A 20,733-nucleotide genomic window follows, 5' to 3' on the forward strand; every position below is an offset into this window, starting at 1 on the left:
AACTCGCCAAGGCTTCTTCGACAGCACCTCCCAAACCCGCGACCTCTACCACCTAGAAGGACAAGGGCAGCAGGCGCATGGGAACAACACCACCTGCACGTTCCCCTCCAAGTCACACACCATCCCGACTTGGAAATATATCGCTGTTCCTTCATTGTCGCTGGGTCAAAATCCTGGAACTCCCTTCCTAACAGCACTGTAGGAGAACCGTCACCACACGGACTGCAGCGGTTCAAGAAGGCGGCTCACCACCACCTTCTCAAGGGCAATTATGGATGGGCAATAAATGCCGGCCTTGCCAGCGATGCCCACATCCTGTGAACGAATAAAAAAAAAATTTTTTTTTAAATTTATGGCCCCTCGTTTTGGACACCCCACAAGTGGTAACATCTTACCTACGACTACCCTAGCAAATCCCTTCAAAATTTTAAAGACTTCCATCAGGTCACCTCTGAGTCTTCTCTTTTCCAGGCAAAAGAGCCCCAGCCTGTTCAGTCTTTCCTGATAGTTGTACCCTCTCAGTTCTGGTACATTCCTTGTAAACCTTTTTTGCACTTTCTCCAGTGCTTCTATATCCTTTTTATAATATGGAGACCAGAGCTGTACACAGTACTAAGTGTGGTCTCACTAAGGTTCTATACAAGTTTAGCATAACTTCTTTGCTTTTGAATTCTACTCCTCTAGAAATGAACCCCAGTACCTTGTACAAGTCCCTCCTGCCCCAGAATTGGTCCCAATGGCCCAAGAATCTGAAGCCCACCCTCCTGCAACAATTCTCCAGCCACACATTAACCTGCTTTATCATTCTGTTCCTATACTCACTAGCGCGTGGCACTGGGAGTAATTCTGAGATTACCACCTTTGAGATCCTGCTCTTTAGTTTCCTCCCTACCTCCTGGAACACTGTCTGTAGGACCTCAACCCTTTTCTTTCCTTTGTTATTAGTTCCAACATGGACTACAACTTCTGGTTGTTCCCCTTCCCTGCGCAGAATGTTCTGTACCCATTCTGTGATCTCCTTTACCTTAGCACCAGGGATTTAACATTTTAACGAGTCTGGTTTAACCTGAGACAGTGACTGGGGAGGTGGATGGAATCAGTGGCAAGGGAGCGGAGTTTGTGGTAGGTGCAAAGAACGATGGCTTCAGTCTTCTTCATGTTGAGCTGGAGTTAATTAAGACTTATCCAAAACTGGATGTTGGATAAGCAGTCTTACAGTAGAGGCACTTGAGGAGTTGAGAAAGGTGGTGGAGAGATAGAGCTGGGTGTTATTGGTGTACATGTGGAAGCTGACCTTGTGTCTACAGATTTTGTCACCAAGAGGCAGCACGTGAATGAGGAAGATGAGGGGGGGTCAAGGGTGAATCCAGAGGTGACAGCGTGGAGGTGGATGATGAAGCCATTTCTGGAGATGTTCTGGCTATATTCAAATAGGTAGGAGTGGAACTATGCTAAGGTGCTAAGGTAGTCCTACAGAGTTGCACAACAAAGGAGAGACGTTGTGTGAAGGAATTTGGGGACAAGGGGTACCTACTTTTAATAATCATTTGAAGACCTTTTACAACAAACTTTTAACATTTTTAAATAATCATTTGAAAATACTTTGCAGTAAGCGAAATGCTGAAAACACCAGTCAGCTAAATCATGGATGATTGATTTCATCAAGGAGACATATCTTTGACAAGTAGTTGATGAATCCTACACAATGGGACACAAATAAGCACATGATGAAGACAGCAGATACGGTCAAGAGGGTCTGCCTTAGAGCATTGCTTGCTAACCCTTCACAATGGGTCACAGATAAGCAAAAAGCTGAAAACAGCAGCTGGCTCAAGGGCACCTACCTTTAACCAGTACTTGAAATAACTCTTTACAATGAACATAGGCTGAAGAAAAGCAGCGGTCAGTTAAAATGTAACTAGTTTTGATTAATATTAATAAGTAAGAATTGAAACCAAGTTAATCAACAAGAGCCTTGTCAACAAGAATGCTCACAGCCAAGATGAAGTAATCGGAAAATATGGTATAAATTCTGAGAGGTCAGATCAAGTTTTTAGATTCGCTTAGAAGGGCTGAAGCGTCTCTTGACTATCAGAGTAAGGTGACCCTATGGACTTCTACTACTCGGGGATTTAAGGTAAAAGTTACCTTGATAATTGATGGATATCCTGACTAAATACTTTTAAGAACTATAATTTTTACCTTTTTAAAAAACTGTTAATGTTGCGATTGACCGGTTTCACCAGCTGTAGATTGCAAATTGTTTCATCAATAAACCTTTGTATAGTTTTTATATTGTCTCGCATAATCTTCTGTATCACTAACTCGTGACCCCCATCTCCGGACACTCTTTTGGTGAAGAGGTACATTACTAGGAGAAACCCCCGGACCCTCACAATATCCGGGATATTACAATCTGGCTGGAACTTGCTAGAAACACCATCTGGAGGACGGTAATATTATCGGGTGATCCCTTTCCCTGGGGAGAGATGGACCAGACCTTCAAACCCATTCAGTGTCCTTAGGATTTGGCTACCTCAACCTTAGGTTAAGAGTGAACGCCTGAGAAGTACGCCTGATCTGGGATAGTCCCAAAGGGGCTAGGATTGTAAAATCACCACAGTTGGAGGAGGGTGGCATGTAGACGGTGTTGAACCATGTGGAGAGCTCAAGGAACGATAAGGCACTACAATCGTTGTCAAACAGCATATCCGCTGACTCGGAGTGAGCAATGCCACAGGAGATCTAATAGTGGAGATCCAAATTCCATATATATACACATACATAATATACATATATACTTATATGACGAGTGTGAAATGATGCATTTTGGGAGGAACAACATGGAGAGGCAGTATACTCTAAATGGTACTATTTTGAGGGGGGGGGGGTGCAAGAGCAAAAGAACCTGGGGGTGCAAACTCACAAATCTTTGAAGGTGGCAGGGCAAGTTGGTAAGGTGGATAAGAAAGTTGTACGGGGTACTTGGCTTTGTAAATAGGGGCGCTGAATACAAAAACAAGGAGGTCATGCAAATTTACAAATCATGGTTAGGCCTCAGCTAGAGTACCGTATACAATTCTGGGCACCACACTTTAGGAAGGATGTCAGGGCCTTGGAGAGTACAGATGAGGTTTACCAGGGATGAAGGACTTCAGTTATGTGGAGAGATTGGAGAAGCTGGGATTGTCCTCCTTAGAGCAAAGAAGATTAATGGGAGACCTGATAGAGATATTCAAAATTACAAGGGGTTTTGATAGAGCAAGTAGGGAGAAACTGTTTTCTCTGGCAAGTGGGTCGGTAACCAAAGGTTATAGATTTAAAATAATTGTCAAAAGAACTAGAGGGGAAATGTGGAGAATTTTTTTCACACAGAGGGTTATTAAGATTCCATGGGAACTTTCAAAAGGTAATTGGACATGTACTTGAAAGGGATTAATTTGCAGTGTTATGGGGAAAAAGCTGGGGTGTGGGACTAAATTGAACAGCTCTTTCAAAGAACCGGCACAGGCACAATGGGCCGAATGGCCTCCTTCTCTGCTGTAAGATTCTATGATTCTAAGAGAGATGGAACTTTTTACAAAATCATTATTATTAATTTGTCCAGTAAAAGCCACTCTAGGTTTCTCATCAAATGCAAAATTATTTTATAAATGAGCTCCTAAAGCTATCGTTTTGATGTAATAAGGATAGTTATGGTCAGGTCATGTAACTCACAGACAGGCTGGATTCAGAACTTCAAAGCTGAACCTTAGCTCTCTGTTAGCTAATTCATTGAAGACAAAGTTCAAACTGTTTGAGAGGAATTTTAACTCCCCCCTCCCCCCAGTCAGGCAGGAGAGGGTCGGGGGGGGGGTTTAAATAGTTAAAATGGGAAACCCGAACCCAACCTACCACAAACCCGCCAACTTCTGATTGGGTTGGGGGTTTGCCAAGTAACCTGCTCTGGAGAGGCTGGTCGGTAATTATAATATTTAAACGAGGCTGCGCTCCTCAGATTTTGTCAGTGATTTGGAATTAACGCCTCCAGCATGGGGAAACCCAGCAGCTAAGGGGAGGCGGGATCCAGCAGGTAAGTGCTTTTCCAGCACTGCTTGCAGAGTGCTGCTCCCCCGCCCCCAAGCAAACTTGCCGTGATCTGCTGCCCTTCCCGCAATCCGATCTCTCCACCCCCCAATCCGATCTCTCCCCCCGCGATCCGATCTCTCACCCCCGATCCGATCTCTCCCCCCGCAATCCGATCTCTCCCCCCCGATCCGATCTCTCCCCCCCGATCCGATCTCTCCCCCCCCCGATCCGATCTCTCCTCCCCGATCCGATCTCTCCACCCCCCCGATCCGATCTCTCCACCCCCCGATCCGATCTCTCCCCCCTGCGATCCGATCTCTCCATCCTGCGATCCGATCTCCCCTCCCCGCGCTCCGATCTACCCCCCCATGATCCGATCTCTCCTCCCCGCGCTCAGATCTCTCCCCTCCCCACGATCCGATCTCACCTCCCCGCACTCCGATCTTCCCTCACCGCGATCTGATCTCCCATCCCCGCGATCCGATCTCTTCCCGCCCGCGATCCGATCTCCCCTCCCCGCGCTCCGATCTCTCTCCCCCATGGTCCGATCTCCCCTCCCCGCGCTCCGATCTCCCCTCCCCGCGATCCGATCTCCCCTCCCCGCGCTCCGATCTCCCCTCCCCGCGCTCCGATCTCCCCTCCCCGCGATCCGATCTCCCCTCCCCGCGATCCGATCTCCCCTCCCCGCGATCCGATCTCTCTCCCCCATGGCCCGATCTCCCCTCCCCGCGCTCCGATCTCCCCTCCCCGCGCTCCGATCTCCCCTCCCCGCGCTCCGATCTCCCCTCCCCGCGCTCCGATCTCCCCTCCCCGCGCTCCGATCTCCCCTCCCCGCGCTCCGATCTCCCCTCCCCGCGATCCGATCTCCCCTCCCCGCGCTCCGATCTCTCTCCCCCATGGCCCGATCTCCCCTCCCCGCGCTCCGATCTCCCCTCCCCGCGATCCGATCTCTCTCCCCCATGGCCCGATCTCCCCTCCCTGCGCTCCGATCTCCCCTCCCCGCGCTCCGATCTCCCCTCCCCGCGCTCCGATCTCTCTCCCCCATGGCCCGATCTCCCCTCCCCGCGCTCCGATCTCCCCTCCCCGCGATCCGATCTCTCTCCCCCATGGCCCGATCTCCCCTCCCCGCGCTCCGATCTCCCCTCCCCGCGCTCCGATCTCTCTCCCCCATGGCCCGATCTCCCCTCCCCGCGCTCCGATCTCCCCTCCCCGCGCTCCGATCTCTCTCCCCCATGGCCCGATCTCCCCTCCCCGCGCTCCGATCTCCCCTCCCCGCGCTCCGATCTCCCCTCCCCATGATCCGATCTCTCTGCCCCGCGATCCGATCTCTCCGCCTGACGGGAAACGGAGTAAAAAAATTCTAATTTGGTCCTGCCATTAGATTCGGCAGGACCTCCGCCTTCCTGGTATTTCCGGGTCTCCTGGCCGCTGACAGGTGTCCCCGCTCCCTACCCATCTCCCTGGAAATATCGGGGCCTTTGTCTCAGCAGGGCAAGTGATTTCGGGCAGCACAACAAACCCCACCAATTTCCAGGCACCGAGTGTAGCCCGATTTATGGCCCAAATACTGTAATTTTGCCTTTCATGCCAGACTCTGTGTGGATCCGATGGATCATGAATCACTCGCCCTGTTTTTCAGTGATAAGCAAAAACAAAAGACAGATAAATAAAATGATCATCTCGATTCAGGTTGATCAGCCTCGCTAATTTTTAGTGATTAATTTGGGTGAGGAATGGTGAGTTTTAGGTTATTTTCATGATCTGAGTGAAATATCCTCAATGCAATTTTTAGAAAGTCCTTGTGCACGTCATGATTTTGTGTTTTGAGTATTTTGCAATGTGCTACCTCCTCACAATATGGACAGGGTTTGCTTTTCTCATTTAAAAAAAAATGTAATTCTCATCCTTGTGTTCAAATCCATGCATGACCTTATCCCTCCCAATCTCTGTAACCTCCTCCAGCCCTACAACCCTCTGAGATCTCTGTGCTCCTCCAATCCTGGCCTCTTGTGCATCACCCCATTTCCTTCGCCCCACCACTGGCGGCTGTGCCTCCAGCCGTCTAGGCCCTGAGCTCTGGAGTTCCCTCTGAACCTCTCCACCACTCTACCTCTCTCTCCTCCTTTAAGATGCTGCTTAAAACCTACCTCTTTGACCAAGCTTTTGGTCACCTGTCCTAATGTCTTCTTCTTTGGTTTGGTGTCAATTTTTGTCTGATTACGCTCTTGTGAAGCACCTTGGGATGTTTTACTATGTTAAAGATGCTGTATAAATGTAAGTTGTTGTTATATTACCAGTAAAGTGCAGTGAAATTAAAGACAAAACCACTGCAGTTCAAATTGGGTGATTTGATCACAAGTCTGCTCTTCTCGCTGTCTGCCACAACTCCCTGTGCCAGCAACTTGACAAAAACAGAATAAATCGTCCTCATGAAAGGGAATTTTATGCACGTTATAAAGAATAACACAGGATAAAGTATGTTCTAAAGATTTAACACAGATCAAGGGACATGTCCTTAATGAACTGCTTGACCTTCATTCTCATGGTTTATGACATTGTTAAAACGTCTTGACAGGTTACTGCCATATAACACACTCTAGCCTACATAATCACCCTACATATAACACACCTTTGAAGTGTAGTCACTGTTGCTTTCTAGGTAAGAGTGTGTACAGCAAGGTCCCACAAACAACAATGGGACAAATGATCAGTCAATTTTTTGTTTAGTGCTGTTGGTTAAGGGAGGAATGTTGGTCCCAGCCTTGTTGCCAATTTTCCAAGGGAATTTGTTTGGGTTGGGAGCTCCATCTGTCTCAAACTTGGGTCCCTATGTCATAGGAGATGTGGCCAGGGGCGAGGACACCTAGCTCAGGTGTTTCCTTGTTCCCAGTTTGGCAGCACATTAGCAGTTTGGTCGGTACTACCAGAAGAATGAGGCGTACCAGCCAAAAGAGCAGCAGTTACAGGGTCCCTGTAGAAAATGTTTATAGGACATTAACTTTCTCCGCTCCCTTATAAACGGGACAACGGGCCATTTTGAAACAATTTTCCGGGAGGGCTGCAGTGTTGCCGGAGTGGGAAACCTTTGCCGCAATTCTGCAGCCTCCGCCGTATGGTGAGCTTCTGAGATGTGCCAAAATACAGAATAACACAGCGTGGAATGTGTTGTGCAAAGCGTAACATATGGGCTGGAGTCTGCTGTATACAGGATGGCACACAGCTTACATGGTATTACATACTCGATAACACTTGGTTGGAATGTGTTAGAAGGGTTTAGAAAGAGTATTCCAGAGTGTAGAACTCACATGGCTGAAGGCTCCGCAACTGACGATGGAACAGAGGGAGGGAGGGTGTAAAAGGCCAGAGTTGGAAGAGTGGAGATGCACACTGGCATCAGGGCTGGAGAAGGTTGCAGAGAAAGGCGGTGAGGAGGCTGTGGGGCATTTCTAAATGAGGACAAAGGCTTTGAAGTCAGTGCATTGGGGGATGGGAGCCAATGGAAATTGGCAAGGGCAGGGGCGATAGGTGAGTGCAGGAGATGATGTGGGCGGCAAAGTTTTGGGCAGATTGCAGTGTATGGTGGGTGGAGAAGGGGAGGAGAGCGTTGCCTGGAGGTGAGGAAAGCACGGATGAAAGTTTCAGTGGTGGTGGCAGAGGTAAGCTGTTCTGAGTCAGAAGGTTGTGGTTTCAAGCCCTACTCCAGAACCTGAGCTGATACTTCACTACAGTACTGAGGGAGTGCTGCATTGTCAGAGGTGCTGGCCCTGAAAATGCATGGGCCTGTGATCCTGGCAATTACGTCGGCTTGTGCCTGCAGTGATCCTCGGGTCCTGACCCTTCTCGGATCCTCCAATCTAAGGGGGCCTGATGCAACCTCCGGGCCCCATTTTCAGTGGGGGCTGCTGCATTTTAGCTTCAATCAGAAAACCCAAGAAAATGACAAGGGAGGTGTTCTAACATTACTCCTGTGTCGTTTATATTTGCTGTACATATGGCTGTCTGTTCTTCAGGCAGTCACACTCTGCTGCTCCTTCCTCTGCTTTGAGCCTATGAAATAGGTATAACCCAAGTGGCAAGCAGAGAAAAATCAGCCCCATTAAACTGGCCATTCACCTTTTTTTTTATTCGTTCATGGGATACGGGCGTCGCTGGCGAGGCCAGCATTTATTGCCCATCCCTAATTGCCCTTGAGAAGGTGGTGGTGAGCCGCCTTCTTGAACCGCTGCAGTCCGTGTGGTGACGGTTCTCCCACAGTGCTGTTAAGAAGGAAGTTCCAGGATTTTGACCCAGTGACGATGAAGGAACGGCGATATATTTCCAAGTCGGGATGGTGTGTGACTTGGAGGGGAACGTGCAGGTGGTGTTGTTCCCATGTGCCTGCTGCTCTTGTCCTTCTAGGTGGTGGAGGTCGCGGGTTTGGGAGGTGCTGTTGAAGAAGCCTTGGCGAGTTGCTGCAGTGCATCCTGTGGATGGTACACACTGCAGCCACTGTGCGCCGGTGGTGAAGGGAGTGAATGTTTAGGATGGTGGATGGGGTGCCAATCAAGCGGGCTGCTTTGTCCTGGATAGTGTCGAGCTTCTTGAGTGTTGTTGGAGCTGCACTCATCCAGGCAAGTTTGTGAGATCTTGTTGAGTGAAAAATGGCTGCTGCCTTTGCTTATATAACAACAATCACTGCACTTCAAAAGTAAATCATTGCATCTGAAGCGTTCTGAGACATTTCTGAGATACATAATAAGACAAGATATAAATTATTTTCTTTCACCCAAGTTGAAGCTTTTGAAGTTAAAATGAAGATTCCTGAGAAATGTTTAAAAAACCGAACATAAGAAAACATATAAACAGGATGTGGCATCCTAAAGGTGAGCAGAATTCAGATTATTCTTTTCTCCTCATGTTTGTTTACCTGGTACTGAGGTGCCAAGAGCTACAAATACCACAGCTGTGACTGAATCTTTCAGGCCAATTGTGCAGCCAAAGTGAGAGGCCAGATCACCAATGATGGCTGTCAGGATGCCAATGATGAAAATGGACGTAAAGAAGCAGGCCCATCCATTCCAGTATTCAGTGGGAGGCACACAGGCAAACAGAACCTTCCAGAAGACGGTCAGGAAATGCATCACATAGTCAAAACATGAGGGCAGCCGTTCCTCTCCTGTTTCTTCATCCTCTTCATCACCTGGTGGACATATCAGAGAGGGATCATATTAAATCAGCAGGAAATCACATGGGTCACAAGCAAGTTAACCTCACAAGTATACCGTTTGAACGAAATCCACACAGGCAAGAAGACGCAAGCATGCTCCCTTGATAGTGTGGATCTGAATCAGATAGGCCCGATTTGATTCACTGACTCTACTGAGCTGCATTGAGTAATAATTGGCCTCAGCATCCTTTGACTAGAGAACAGCAGATTCTGATCGTCAACCAGTGACCCCCTTCTGCAAAGTGTACACATGCGGTAGTAAAGTAAGGCCAGTGATGTCCTCCACAGTTGAATAGCCTGCTGACCCTCATTATCCAGGCTCACAGATGAAGAATAGCCACTGGGTGAGGGAGAGGTACTGGTGGGCTGTCAGTACCTGCGGAACTATGCACCAGCAAGTCACTACCTTCAGGAAAGAAAGGGAGACAAAAACCAGAAAGAAAAAGCAAGTTTATAATTTCTAAACATTTTGTCTTTTGAGCCTTTTATCCTGCCATCTGCCAGGTTTGATTCTCCTGAAGTTCTCAGTACAGTCCCAAAGCTCCAGCTGCTGCACAGGTGTCTTTGAACATCTGTCGTTGAATAATTATATCAACATTTTACTAAAATTGCTAAATGAAATTCCTTTGCTATTTTAATGGCGATATTAACCCTTTTATTTTAATGGGTTGCAATAGCACACACAAGTGTTCATAAAGCATCATTCAGATTTACAGAAATTTGATCAGACAGATGGGCAACATGCACTAAGGTCAACTGCACCTTTCCTACAATGTCACCTGAACTCAGTACAGGCGAGGGGAAACCTGGGTGTTTCCTGATCTGTAGGGCTTAAATATCACACAACGTTTACCCACCGAATCACTGGGCAAGCCCTCTTCTTTTGTCTTGGGGACAAAATCAAGTCCAGACCCAAAAGGGCCGATTTTAACCCTGCCTACATGGCGGAAACGGGCAGGCGGGCAGTTAAAATCAGTCAGGAGACTTACCTGTCAACGCCCTCTCCGTTCCCGCTGTCTTCTATTTTAACCTGCTCTTTTGAGCAGGTGGCGAGGACTCCCACCTGAAGTTGGTGAGGGTCCTTCTTTAAATATGCATCACACAGTCAGACACCATCGGACCCCAACTGCAATTGTAACTGGTGGGCTAAGTGGGGAAACCATTGTGGCTTTCCCACCAGGTGAAGTCAGCCGAAAGAGGCGGGGCCAGAAGAGGACCAAACAGTTAAGTTTTTTCACTTTAATTTAACTCTCCATGTGGGGCCAGGAGGAGCAGGAGTGATCCTCTAGGCCCTGAAAGGAAAGTTTAGGCCTTCCTAGCCCTGGGATTGCCCCCTTCCCAGATGCGAAGCTCTCCTGGAACCCCCTCTCCGCGACTTACCCGAGTGCCAGCGGCTGTTCCTTCGGTCCCAGTCGGTGTCCCCCTGCCGCCATTCGACTCTCGCCCACCGGCCAGCTGTTACTTCCTGCCCGTTTTGGGCGCGCAATTGACCAGGGGGACATGCAGATGAGGTCTGGGAGTTAAAATCACCCAGGCCTCACTTTGCCATGATCAAGGACGTTTCTGCCTCTCCCACCTGCCCGATTCCGGCTCTGGGTTAAAATCGGGCTTAAAGTCTGAATTTACATAAGTGTTCACTTTTTTAGTGTGTACAATATTGTGCGGTATCTTCCCTGCAAGAGCCACGTTGTACACTAAGAGGGATTACAGCTTCTAAGGAAAAATTAGCATTAAAAGACAGCTTCTTATCTTCAGCCTGATGTTTCCATTATAAGCATTTCATCACTCTGTCTCTGGAATGGAACACCATCCTTCGGCTGTCTCTTCTGTGCAGCATCATTTTGATGCACTGTAGATCTAAATGTGCTAAACACTGGAAAGAACAACTGTTCTGTTTGATTATTTTCTGCCTTTTACAATTAAACTCTATTCCAGACAAATAGCTACACTCCTTTTCTTAGCTGGCTTTGAAAATGGCTTTGGTTAAATGGCTCAAGTGTCAGCCTTGGCTCAGTTGGTAGCACTCTGATCTCTGAGTCAGAAGGTTAAGGTTTCAAGCCCCACTCCAGAGACTTGAGCACAGAATTTAGGCTGACACTCCAGTGCAGTACTAAGGGAGTGCTGCACTGTTGGAGGTGCCATCCTTCGGACAAGAAGTCTGCCCTTTCAGGTGGACATAAAAGATTCCCTGGCACTATTTGAAGAAAAGCAAGAGCATGCTCCTTGGCGTCCTGGCCAATATTTCTCCCTCAACCAACATCACTAAATTCAGATTATCTGGTCATTTATCTCATTGCTATTTGTGGGGCAAATTGGCTGCTGCGTTTGCTACATTACAACGGTGGCTACACTTCAAAAGTACTTCATTGGCTGTAAAGCTAAAAGAGGTTGTGAAAGGTGGTATATAAATGCAAGTTCTTTCTTAAATGCAATGCAGAGGATATATTAAGAGCCATGATTCCTGCACTTTCCCTTCCAGTCGGCTGGTTTTATAATTTATTTATAAATAGCACAATATGTAATTTGTATTCCAAAGATTAATTAATTTGCAGACAGAACAAGACAATGCATTATCATCAAAGGTGTGTTGACAAGCTGCTCAATACAGGCTGACAATTGCACTAGTCTGGGTGACAACCTTTATTCGGTTCCTACAATGAGGTACAAAATAACACATGGATACTTTTAAGCACTACTGTGTCACACATTACAAATCTTTTCACAGGAGACTCCCACTAAAAACATGTTCCCATTATTCAACAAGCGCCAGTTGACAGTTCCGTGTCTGTATGCACATACCAGTCATAGCAAGACAGGTAGATGGGAGGGAGGCAGGTATCCTGTTAGACCTGTCAAAAAGTATTTTACAGTGAAGCCTTACATATGCACAAACCCGCTATCCACCAGAATGTTTGTGGGAGTCAGGAGTTACCTAGAAATTGGTGATGGGGGGTGGAGGGGGTCGAGTTTAATAAAGATGTTTTCAGACTCTGGGTTCAGCAGCGTAGGTAGTTACTATTTAAATATTCAGTAGTTGGCACGATTAACTACCATTGCAGCTCTTGATATTTAGCTTCAGGTCAGGAGACCAGTGGAACTTAGGGCTTTGGGTCCTGACGACCAGAAGGAGTCTGACCACCAGCAATTCTTTCAACAATGCCACCTATTCAAAATGAGAAAACATGCGTCGTATCTGTACGTTCGGGGAACTTGACTCCGGCTGGAGTGCGCCGGAAGTTTCTGAAATTAGGCTGAGACCCTGGCCTTCCATCAGAGTTTCTGCAGGGCCTTGTAAGAGGAGTGCTTCTGCTCACCCTTTACTAGGCCAGCAGTATTTGTTTAATTGCCATTTCCCTGTTCCCCGTTATAAATTCTCCCGCTTCTGACTGTAAGAAACCTACATTTGTCTTCACTAATCTTTTTCTTTTTATATACTTGTAGAAGCTTTTACAGTCTACTTTTATGTTCCTTGCAAGTTTACTCTCTTACTCTATTTTTCCCCTCTTAATCAATCTCTTGGTCCTTTTTTGCTGAATTCTAAACTGCTCCCAATCCTCAGGCTAGTTACTTTTTCTGGCAACTTTATATGACTCCTCTTTGGATCTAATACTATGCTTAATTTCTTTTGTTAGCCATGGTTGGGCCGCTTTTCCTTTTGTGTTTTTGCGCCAGAAGGGAATGTATAATTGTTGCAATTCATGCATTCGTTCCTTAAATGTTAGCCGTTGCCTATCCACCATCATGCCTTTTAATGAAGCTTCCCAATCTATCATAGCCAACTCACTCCTCATACCTTCGTAGTTTCCTTTGTTTAGATTTAGGACCCTAGTTTCGGATTGGACTACTTCACTTTCCATCTTAATGAAGAATTCTATCATATTATGGTCACTCTTCCCTAAAGGATCCCGTACAACAAGATTATTAATTAACCCCTTCTCATTGCACAATACCCAATCTAGGATAGCCTGTTCCCTGGTTGGCTCCTCAACATACTGGTCTAAAAAACCATCTTGTACACACTCCAGGAATTCATCCTCCACAGTATTACTGCTAATTTGGTTTGGCCAGTCTATATGCAGATTAAAGTCACCCATGATTACTGTTACATGCCCTTGTTACATGCATTTCTAATTTCCTGTTTGATCCCATCTCCTACATTACCACTATTGTTTGGAGGCCTATAGACAACTCCCACCAGTGATTTCTGCCCCTTGGTGCTTCTTAACTCCACCCAGACTGATTCTACATCCTGACTTTCTGAACCAATATCCTTTCTCACTATTGCTCTGATTTCATCCTTTACTAATAACGCCACCTCACCTCCTTTTCTTCTTTGCATGTTCTTCCTAAATATAGAATACCCTTGGATATTCAGCTCCCAGCCTTGGTCACCCTGCAGCCATGTCTCTGTAATTGCTATTATATCATATCCGTTTACATCTATTTGTGCTGTTAATTCATCTACCTTATTACGAATGCTTCGTGCATTCAGATACAGTCCCTTTGGATTTGTCTTTTTAACATTTTTAGACTTCTTAGCATTTTTTTTGTACTATGGCCCTATTTGTTCTTACCCGGACCCTATTTGTTATTGCACTCTTTTGTTTGTACGCTCTGTCCCTTCCTGACACGATCTGGTTATCCTTACCCCAATCACTTACCTGCACTGCTTCTTTGTCTTTTCTCTTTGGCATTCTAGATTTCTCTCCACTGGGACCCTCCCCCCCCCCCCCACTTATTTAGTTTAAAGCCCTATCAAACTCCCTAGTTATTCGATTTGCTAGAACTCTGGTCCCAGCATGGTTCAGGTGTAGTCCGTCCCAACAGAACAGCTCTCTCTTTCTCCAGTACTGGTACCAGTGCCCCATGAATCGAAACCCACTTCTCCCACACCCGTCTTTGAGCCACACATTCATCTCCCTGATCCTATTGACCCTATGCCAATTTGCACGTGGCTCAGGTAAGATTACTACCTTTGTGGTTCTGCTTTTTAATTTAGTCCCGAGCTGCTCAAACTCTCTCAGCAGAAACTTTTTCTTAGTCCTACCTATGTCATTGGTACCTATGTGGACCACAATAACTGGATCCTCCTCCTCCCACTCCAAGGTCTTCTCTAGCCCAGAGGAGATGTCCTTAACCCTGGCACTGGATAGGCAACATAGCCTTCGGGACTCATGTTCCTGGCTGCAGAGCACAGTGTCTATCTCCCTAACTATACTGTCGCCTACTACAACCACATTCCTTTTTACTCCCCCCACTTGAACGACTTCCTGTACCACGGTGCCGTGGTCAGTTTGCTCATCCTCCCCGCAGTCCCCGCACTTGTTCACAAGGGTTGCAAGAACCTCAAATCTATTGGACAAGTGCAGGGACTGAGGCTCCTGCAATACTACCTCCTGGATCCCCGTACCTGCCTCACTCGCAGTCACACCCTCCTGTCCCTGACCACGTGTCAATTCTGAAGTATTTAATCTAAGGAGTGTGGCTGCCTCCTGGAACAAAAGGTTCAGGTAGCTTTCTCCCTCCCTGATGTCTTGCAATGTCTGCAGCTCGGACTCCAGGTCCTCAACTCGGAGTCGAAGTTCCTCAAGCCGCAGACACTTTCTGCAGATGTAGTCGGCCTGGACAAAAATGTCCACAAGCTCCCACATATTGCAGCAGCAACACATCTCCTGTTCTCCCATTATTTTATTTATTTAATTAATTAATTTAGTGTTAATCAAATTATTTACCTCATTTAATTAGATTAATTAAATTAAGTTTAGTTTTTAAAATGTAGTTATATGCTATATGTTAACTTAAAGCTCAGCCCACAGTCATTATCAGACTGGGAGCCAATGTAGGTCAGCGAGCACAGGGGTGATGGGAGAACAGGACTTGGTGTGAGTTAGGATATGGGCAGCAGAATTTTGGATGAGCTCAAATTTATGGAGGGTGGACAATCAGAGGTCAACCAGGAGAGCATTGGAATAGTCGAGTCTAGAGGTAGCAAAAGGGATGATTGAGGGTTTCAGCAGCACTTGAGCTGAGACAGGGGTGGAGACGGGTGATGTTACAGAGGTGGAAGTAGGCGGTCTTAGTGATGGAGTAGATATGTGGTCGGAAGCTCATCTCAGGGTCAAATAGGACGCCAAGGTTGTGAACGGTCGGATTCAGCCTCAGATAGTGGCCAGGGAGAGGGGTAGAGTCGGTGACTAGGGAACGGAATTTGTGGCAGGGACCAAAGACAATGATGAAGCCAGGCATACTAGGCCTCAAAATGGTGAATGTGGGGCCCACTTGGGGTAATTGATTCCAGCAAACTATGGTGGGACTGGTAGTGGAGGTCCTGGGCACTTATATCAGGATGCGCCCATCTACTGATTTTTGGCCCCATTGTGGCAATAAAGTATATATCTGAAATGGAAGTAAAGCTGCCATTTTTTCTCAAGTGCAAAACTGGACAGAGGGCAGGACGTGACTGGGTTGGAGTGATTGGGGTGATCATGAGTTCTAACATTTACTTTGTGAACAGCCTTATGATTAATAACTAATGACTCTGCACTATAAGCTATGAACGCACAATATAACAATCAGACCTTAGAGGGTAAATGTTCCGATTAATGGACTGAAAATCACGGAATGCATGATTTTCCAATATTCACTCCCAGCTGGCAAGGCTCCACACTCCAAGTGCGCAGTCTGAACATTTAGCGTTAGGTGTTCCAGTTTATGTTTTTTTAAATTGTCAACAGTCCCCTCAAAAGTTGGAGTGTCCATTTCTTATTTGGATGGCAAGCAAATCTAAGACTGGGAATTTCCTCCGAGCTCTCTTCCACTCCGCTCTGCCATAATTTTGCTGGAGGTGCAGCAGGAAGCCTGTTTACACATGTAGGTACAGAGAAGTGAGTCAATATTTGCTGAAGGTACCCTGCAAGTTTGAAAAGCATTGTATTTCCATGCCAGAAAAAATCATTTTGCTTTCACTGTACAATGGCATCATTCTTAGTCATGAAGATATCCATCACTTCAATCAAATATAATCCTTGTTGTTTGTGCATGAAATCATACTGGGGATGAGTCCACTCTATCTCTGGGTGTATCACATTAACAGCAAAAACACTGCTGCCTGCCCCACTCTGCAGTCATCATGGAGGTTTTGGCTCCTACTGCGTTAGGGCAAGTTAGTAAGGTGTAGGTGGACATTCCCGCCAGCCGCTGCACATGTGCCCTGAGCCCTTTCTCACTAGATAGTGACCAATCCACTGTAAAGCCACTTTCTGCTCATCACACACTACTTACCTTGTCCGCAACTTGTTTAAGAATCTCTCCAACCATCCCTCCTAAAATCCCCAATGCCCCCCCTCCACTGTACGCACTTCACATTTTCACCCTGTGTCTGCCATCAAGCCACTACAGAATGTAAAATAGTCTAAACTGGGGGCAAGTTCAGTTCTAAGCAAAACAGAACCAAAATGGCCCAGTCCGAGACACTTCTAGTTTGAAATAAAATTGGGTGTTCATTCTACTATAAGAACTGACATATTTTGTAACCTTTGCTGATCAGGAAGTTTTGAATTTTTTGATTGACACTTCCATGGATAACTTGGTAGGTCTCATTAACCAATGTGACATTATTACATTATGGCAGATAATACAAACTTGCACTGCCAGGGCAGTCAACAGTTCCATGTGAAAGTAAGTAGTAGTCACCTCAGGAAGCATAGAGGAGACACTCTGAAAAATGTTATGATATGAGTGAACAAAATGTACAATTTTCTTATATTTCAACAGAAAAAGCTTTTACAAAAAGATGGAACTTTTCAGCAGCTACTCAGGTTCGATTAGGGAATGAGAATTGCACTTTGATAGTGAGCACAGAGTGAAGGGAAAGTCGGGAACAAGGGACAAACGGAGAGTCTGGAAAACAGGCAAAAGGAAAGTGTCATATTTTGTGATTTCCTGACCATTTTTTTGCATAGAAAAGAGTTGGGAAAAGAGTTACTTGGGTTTTTTAAGCAAAGTATATTCACACACTTTAGGGGGTGAGAAAGAGCACCTAGATGTGAAGGGGTTCATATGCTAATGGCAGCTGTTTTCCCCAAAGAGTGTAAATAATAAGCAATTCGACAATTGCTAACTGTCTCACACCTAATGTGTTGGGAAGTCTCTGGTTCTTTTTAGCTGTGGATGATAAAACTAACAGAGGACGAGAGATAGGCAGGCAGTCAAGGCCAGCGAAGATTACAAGCAGCTTAGAATGCAAAAGAGTAATTAGAAGTTATGTAAGATGATCCACTGTCATGGGAAACCATAGCGTATTCGTTATTTTATATTATTAAGCGAAGACAAGCTGCACTGTTTCAATTAAGTGAATCGAATCATAACTGTTACTCTGTATGTTCACTTGCTGTGAAATAAAGCAGCTTGATGATTTGTATCTGGCTTTGTCTCACCCAAGTGTTTTCTTAAGTCACCTTCGCAGAGATCGAAGCACACGTGCAAATACACAGGTATCCAGTTCAGACCACAAGGTCTGTTATGCTATTATATTGTTAGGTAATGTACAGCATGGGCACACTCTTAAATGTAAGGTGCATAGACAGGAGTGATTAGCATCACTATACTGGAGAGAATAGCCAAAGCAAAACTCTAAACTCCTAACAGACAGTCTAGAACACTGGGCTAAAAGAAAGTAAGAAAGAACTTGCATTTATAAAGTGCCTTTCACAACCTCAGGATGTTCCAAAGCGCTTTACAGCCAATGAAGTACTTTTGAAGTGTAGTCACTGTTGTAATGTAGGAAAAGTGGCAGCCAATTTGCACACAGCAAGCTCCCACAAACAACAATGTGATAATGACTGTTGGATAATCTCTGTTGGTTAAGGGGTAAATATTGGCCAGGACACTGGGACACTGCTCTTCTTCAAAATAGTGCCATGGGATGTTTTCCATCCACCTGAGAGGGCAGGCCTCAGTTTAACATCTCATCTGAAAGACAGAACCTCCGACAGTGCAGCACTCCCTCAGTACTGCACGGAGCGTCAGCCTGGATTGTGTGCTCAAGTCTCCGGAGTGGGGCTTGAACCCACAACCTTCTGACTCAGAGGCGAGAGTGCTACTACCGAGTCATAGCTGACACCTAAGGAAGAACCTGGAACACTGGGCTAAGGAAGAGTGAGGTGCACAACTGCTACGTTACGATGATGCTACTCAGACATCTAATTAATGAGATCCTTACAACCAACTGTAGAATTATGAAGTACAATCTATTATGCTCCATAGTGAATTTTGGCTTTGCACACAGATTAAACTAGCAATGAAAAGACAAAGAAAAACTGCAACTGCATGGCGAGTCAGTAAGCATCAGGAAGAGGAAGATTCCGACTGCAAGTGGGGCTGCTCCTCAGTTACAAAGCCCATGAAGATTTGTGTAAAATATTTCCTTAGCAAATCAGGATAAAAAAGTACTTGAGCTGTAGATTTGTATCTGAGCTTACCATTTGGCACACCTTTCGACCAATATATGCCTGTGTGGGGCTGGGGGAGGAATAGACTCCACACAGAAAACATGTCATTTACCTTTTGAGGGCGTGCAAAGGGCAGCATGGCCAACTGGACCCTTAAGGAAAGCAGGGCTGGCATCACCATGTAATTCAATCTGCTCTCACTCAGGGCACAGGATAGATTAATGTCACTAGAATTATGCCTGAATACTGCACTGGGTTAAACCAAGGGCTAAGTTCACAAGCAAACACAAACCCAAGCAAATACAGATATTTAAAAAGACTAACCAACAAGCATTAGAGGTTGCCTCATCATTAGCAGAGGTCTGGAAACATAAATTCATTTATATAAAAAAATAACAGAAAATCACTCCAATGAGCTTGTGACCTGCAATTGTTACATTCACTGGAGTGAATTTGTTTGATTGAGAGTATAGTTCCCTTGATGTTTTCACGCTCTAAATGTCTTTGTGCCTCAATAGGTATGAGGTGATCTTAGACAATACTCTCAACCTGAGAGCAGTCCCTCCAACTGATATTTCACACTTATGTCATGACACTGAATCCTACTTTTAACCTGGAACACTGGGCTAAGGAAGAGTGAGGTGCACAACTGCTACGTTACAATGATGTTACTCAGACATCTAATTAATGGGATCCTTAAAGACATTGCAGTCCTCAGCCAACTGTAGAATTATAAAGTATAATGCAATTAGGAAAGCAAATGTTACGTTGGCTTTTATTACAAGAGGATTTGAGTACAGAAGTAAAGATGTCTTACTGCAATTATATAGGGCCTTGGTGAGACCGCACCTGGAGTATTGTGTACAATTTTGGTCTCCTTACCTATACTTGCCATAGAGAGAGTGCAACGAAGGTTCACCAGACTGATTCCTGGGATGGCAGGATTGTCGTATGAGGGGAGATTGAGTAGACTAGGCCTGTATTCTCTAGAGTTTAGAAGAATGAGAGGGGATCTCATTGAAACATACAAAATTCTTACAGGGCTCGACAGGGTAGATGCAGGGAGGATGTTTCCCCTGGCTGGGGAGTCTAGAACCAGAGGTCACAGTCTCAGAATAAGGGGTAGGCCATTTAGGACTGAGATGAGGAGAAATTTCTTCACTCAGGGAGTGGTGAATCTTTGGAATTCTCAGCTCAGAGGGCTGTGGAGGCTCAGTCATTGAGTATATTCAGAACAGAGATCGATAAATTTCTAGATATTAAAGGCATCAAGGGATATGAGGATAGAGCAGGAAAATGGTGTTGATGTAGAAGATCAGCCATGACCTTGTTGAATGGCGGAGCAGGCACGAGGGGCCAGATAGCCTACTCCTGCTCCTATTTCTTATGCTCTTATGACTAACAGCACTAGAATTCTCTACATCCAGGTTACAAAATAACTTGGGAATAATTCATTAACAATATATTTTTCATGATACTATTAAATTTCTTGTGAGGGAGGCAAGCTTAGTTTTTCTGTGTGTTAGGTGATACTGGTTACAATTTAGGATCCCTTTCAACACTCTTTACTCAGGTTCACAACAAAAAGGCCCACATCACCTATTATCTGAAACTTGTAACCTTATGTGTGATATGAATAAGGTAACATGCCACACGACCAAATTAACCTAATGCCATGACACTTTTTGTTGGAGATCACATGGGTTCCTCATCACATTCTTCTATCCACTTCCAACAGCAGAAAATACCACAGTATCAGACTGTACTATTCAGGCTAAAACTAATGGTCATATTTATTTATAAATCATATGATACAAAGATGTAGAACCTTAGAAAAGATACAGCACAGAAGGGGGCCCTTCGGCCCATCGTGTCTGCACCGGCTCGAAGAACAACCAGGTGCCCATTCTAATCCCACCTTCCAGCACCTGGTCCATAGCCCTGCAGCTTACAGCACTTTAGGTGCAGGTCCAGGTACTTTTTAAAAGAGTTGAGGGTCTCTGCCTCTAC

The 20,733-nt window shown here is 45.7% G+C and overlaps 1 protein-coding gene across 2 annotated transcripts in view; it reads right to left on the reverse strand.

Annotated features, from left to right (window-relative positions):
• slc8a3 (solute carrier family 8 member 3) overlaps nucleotides 1–20,733 on the reverse strand; it is a 512,228-nt gene that overhangs the window by 13,476 nt on the left and 478,019 nt on the right. For both annotated transcript variants that reach the window (XM_067991281.1, XM_067991282.1), the window contains one exon: nucleotides 8,975–9,247. In XM_067991281.1, coding sequence (XP_067847382.1) covers nucleotides 8,975–9,247 — 273 coding nt within the window. The remainder of the gene's footprint in view (nucleotides 1–8,974; nucleotides 9,248–20,733) is intronic.

This window comes from Heptranchias perlo, chromosome 10, assembly GCF_035084215.1.
Source record: "Heptranchias perlo isolate sHepPer1 chromosome 10, sHepPer1.hap1, whole genome shotgun sequence".
NCBI lineage: Eukaryota > Metazoa > Chordata > Chondrichthyes > Hexanchiformes > Hexanchidae > Heptranchias > Heptranchias perlo.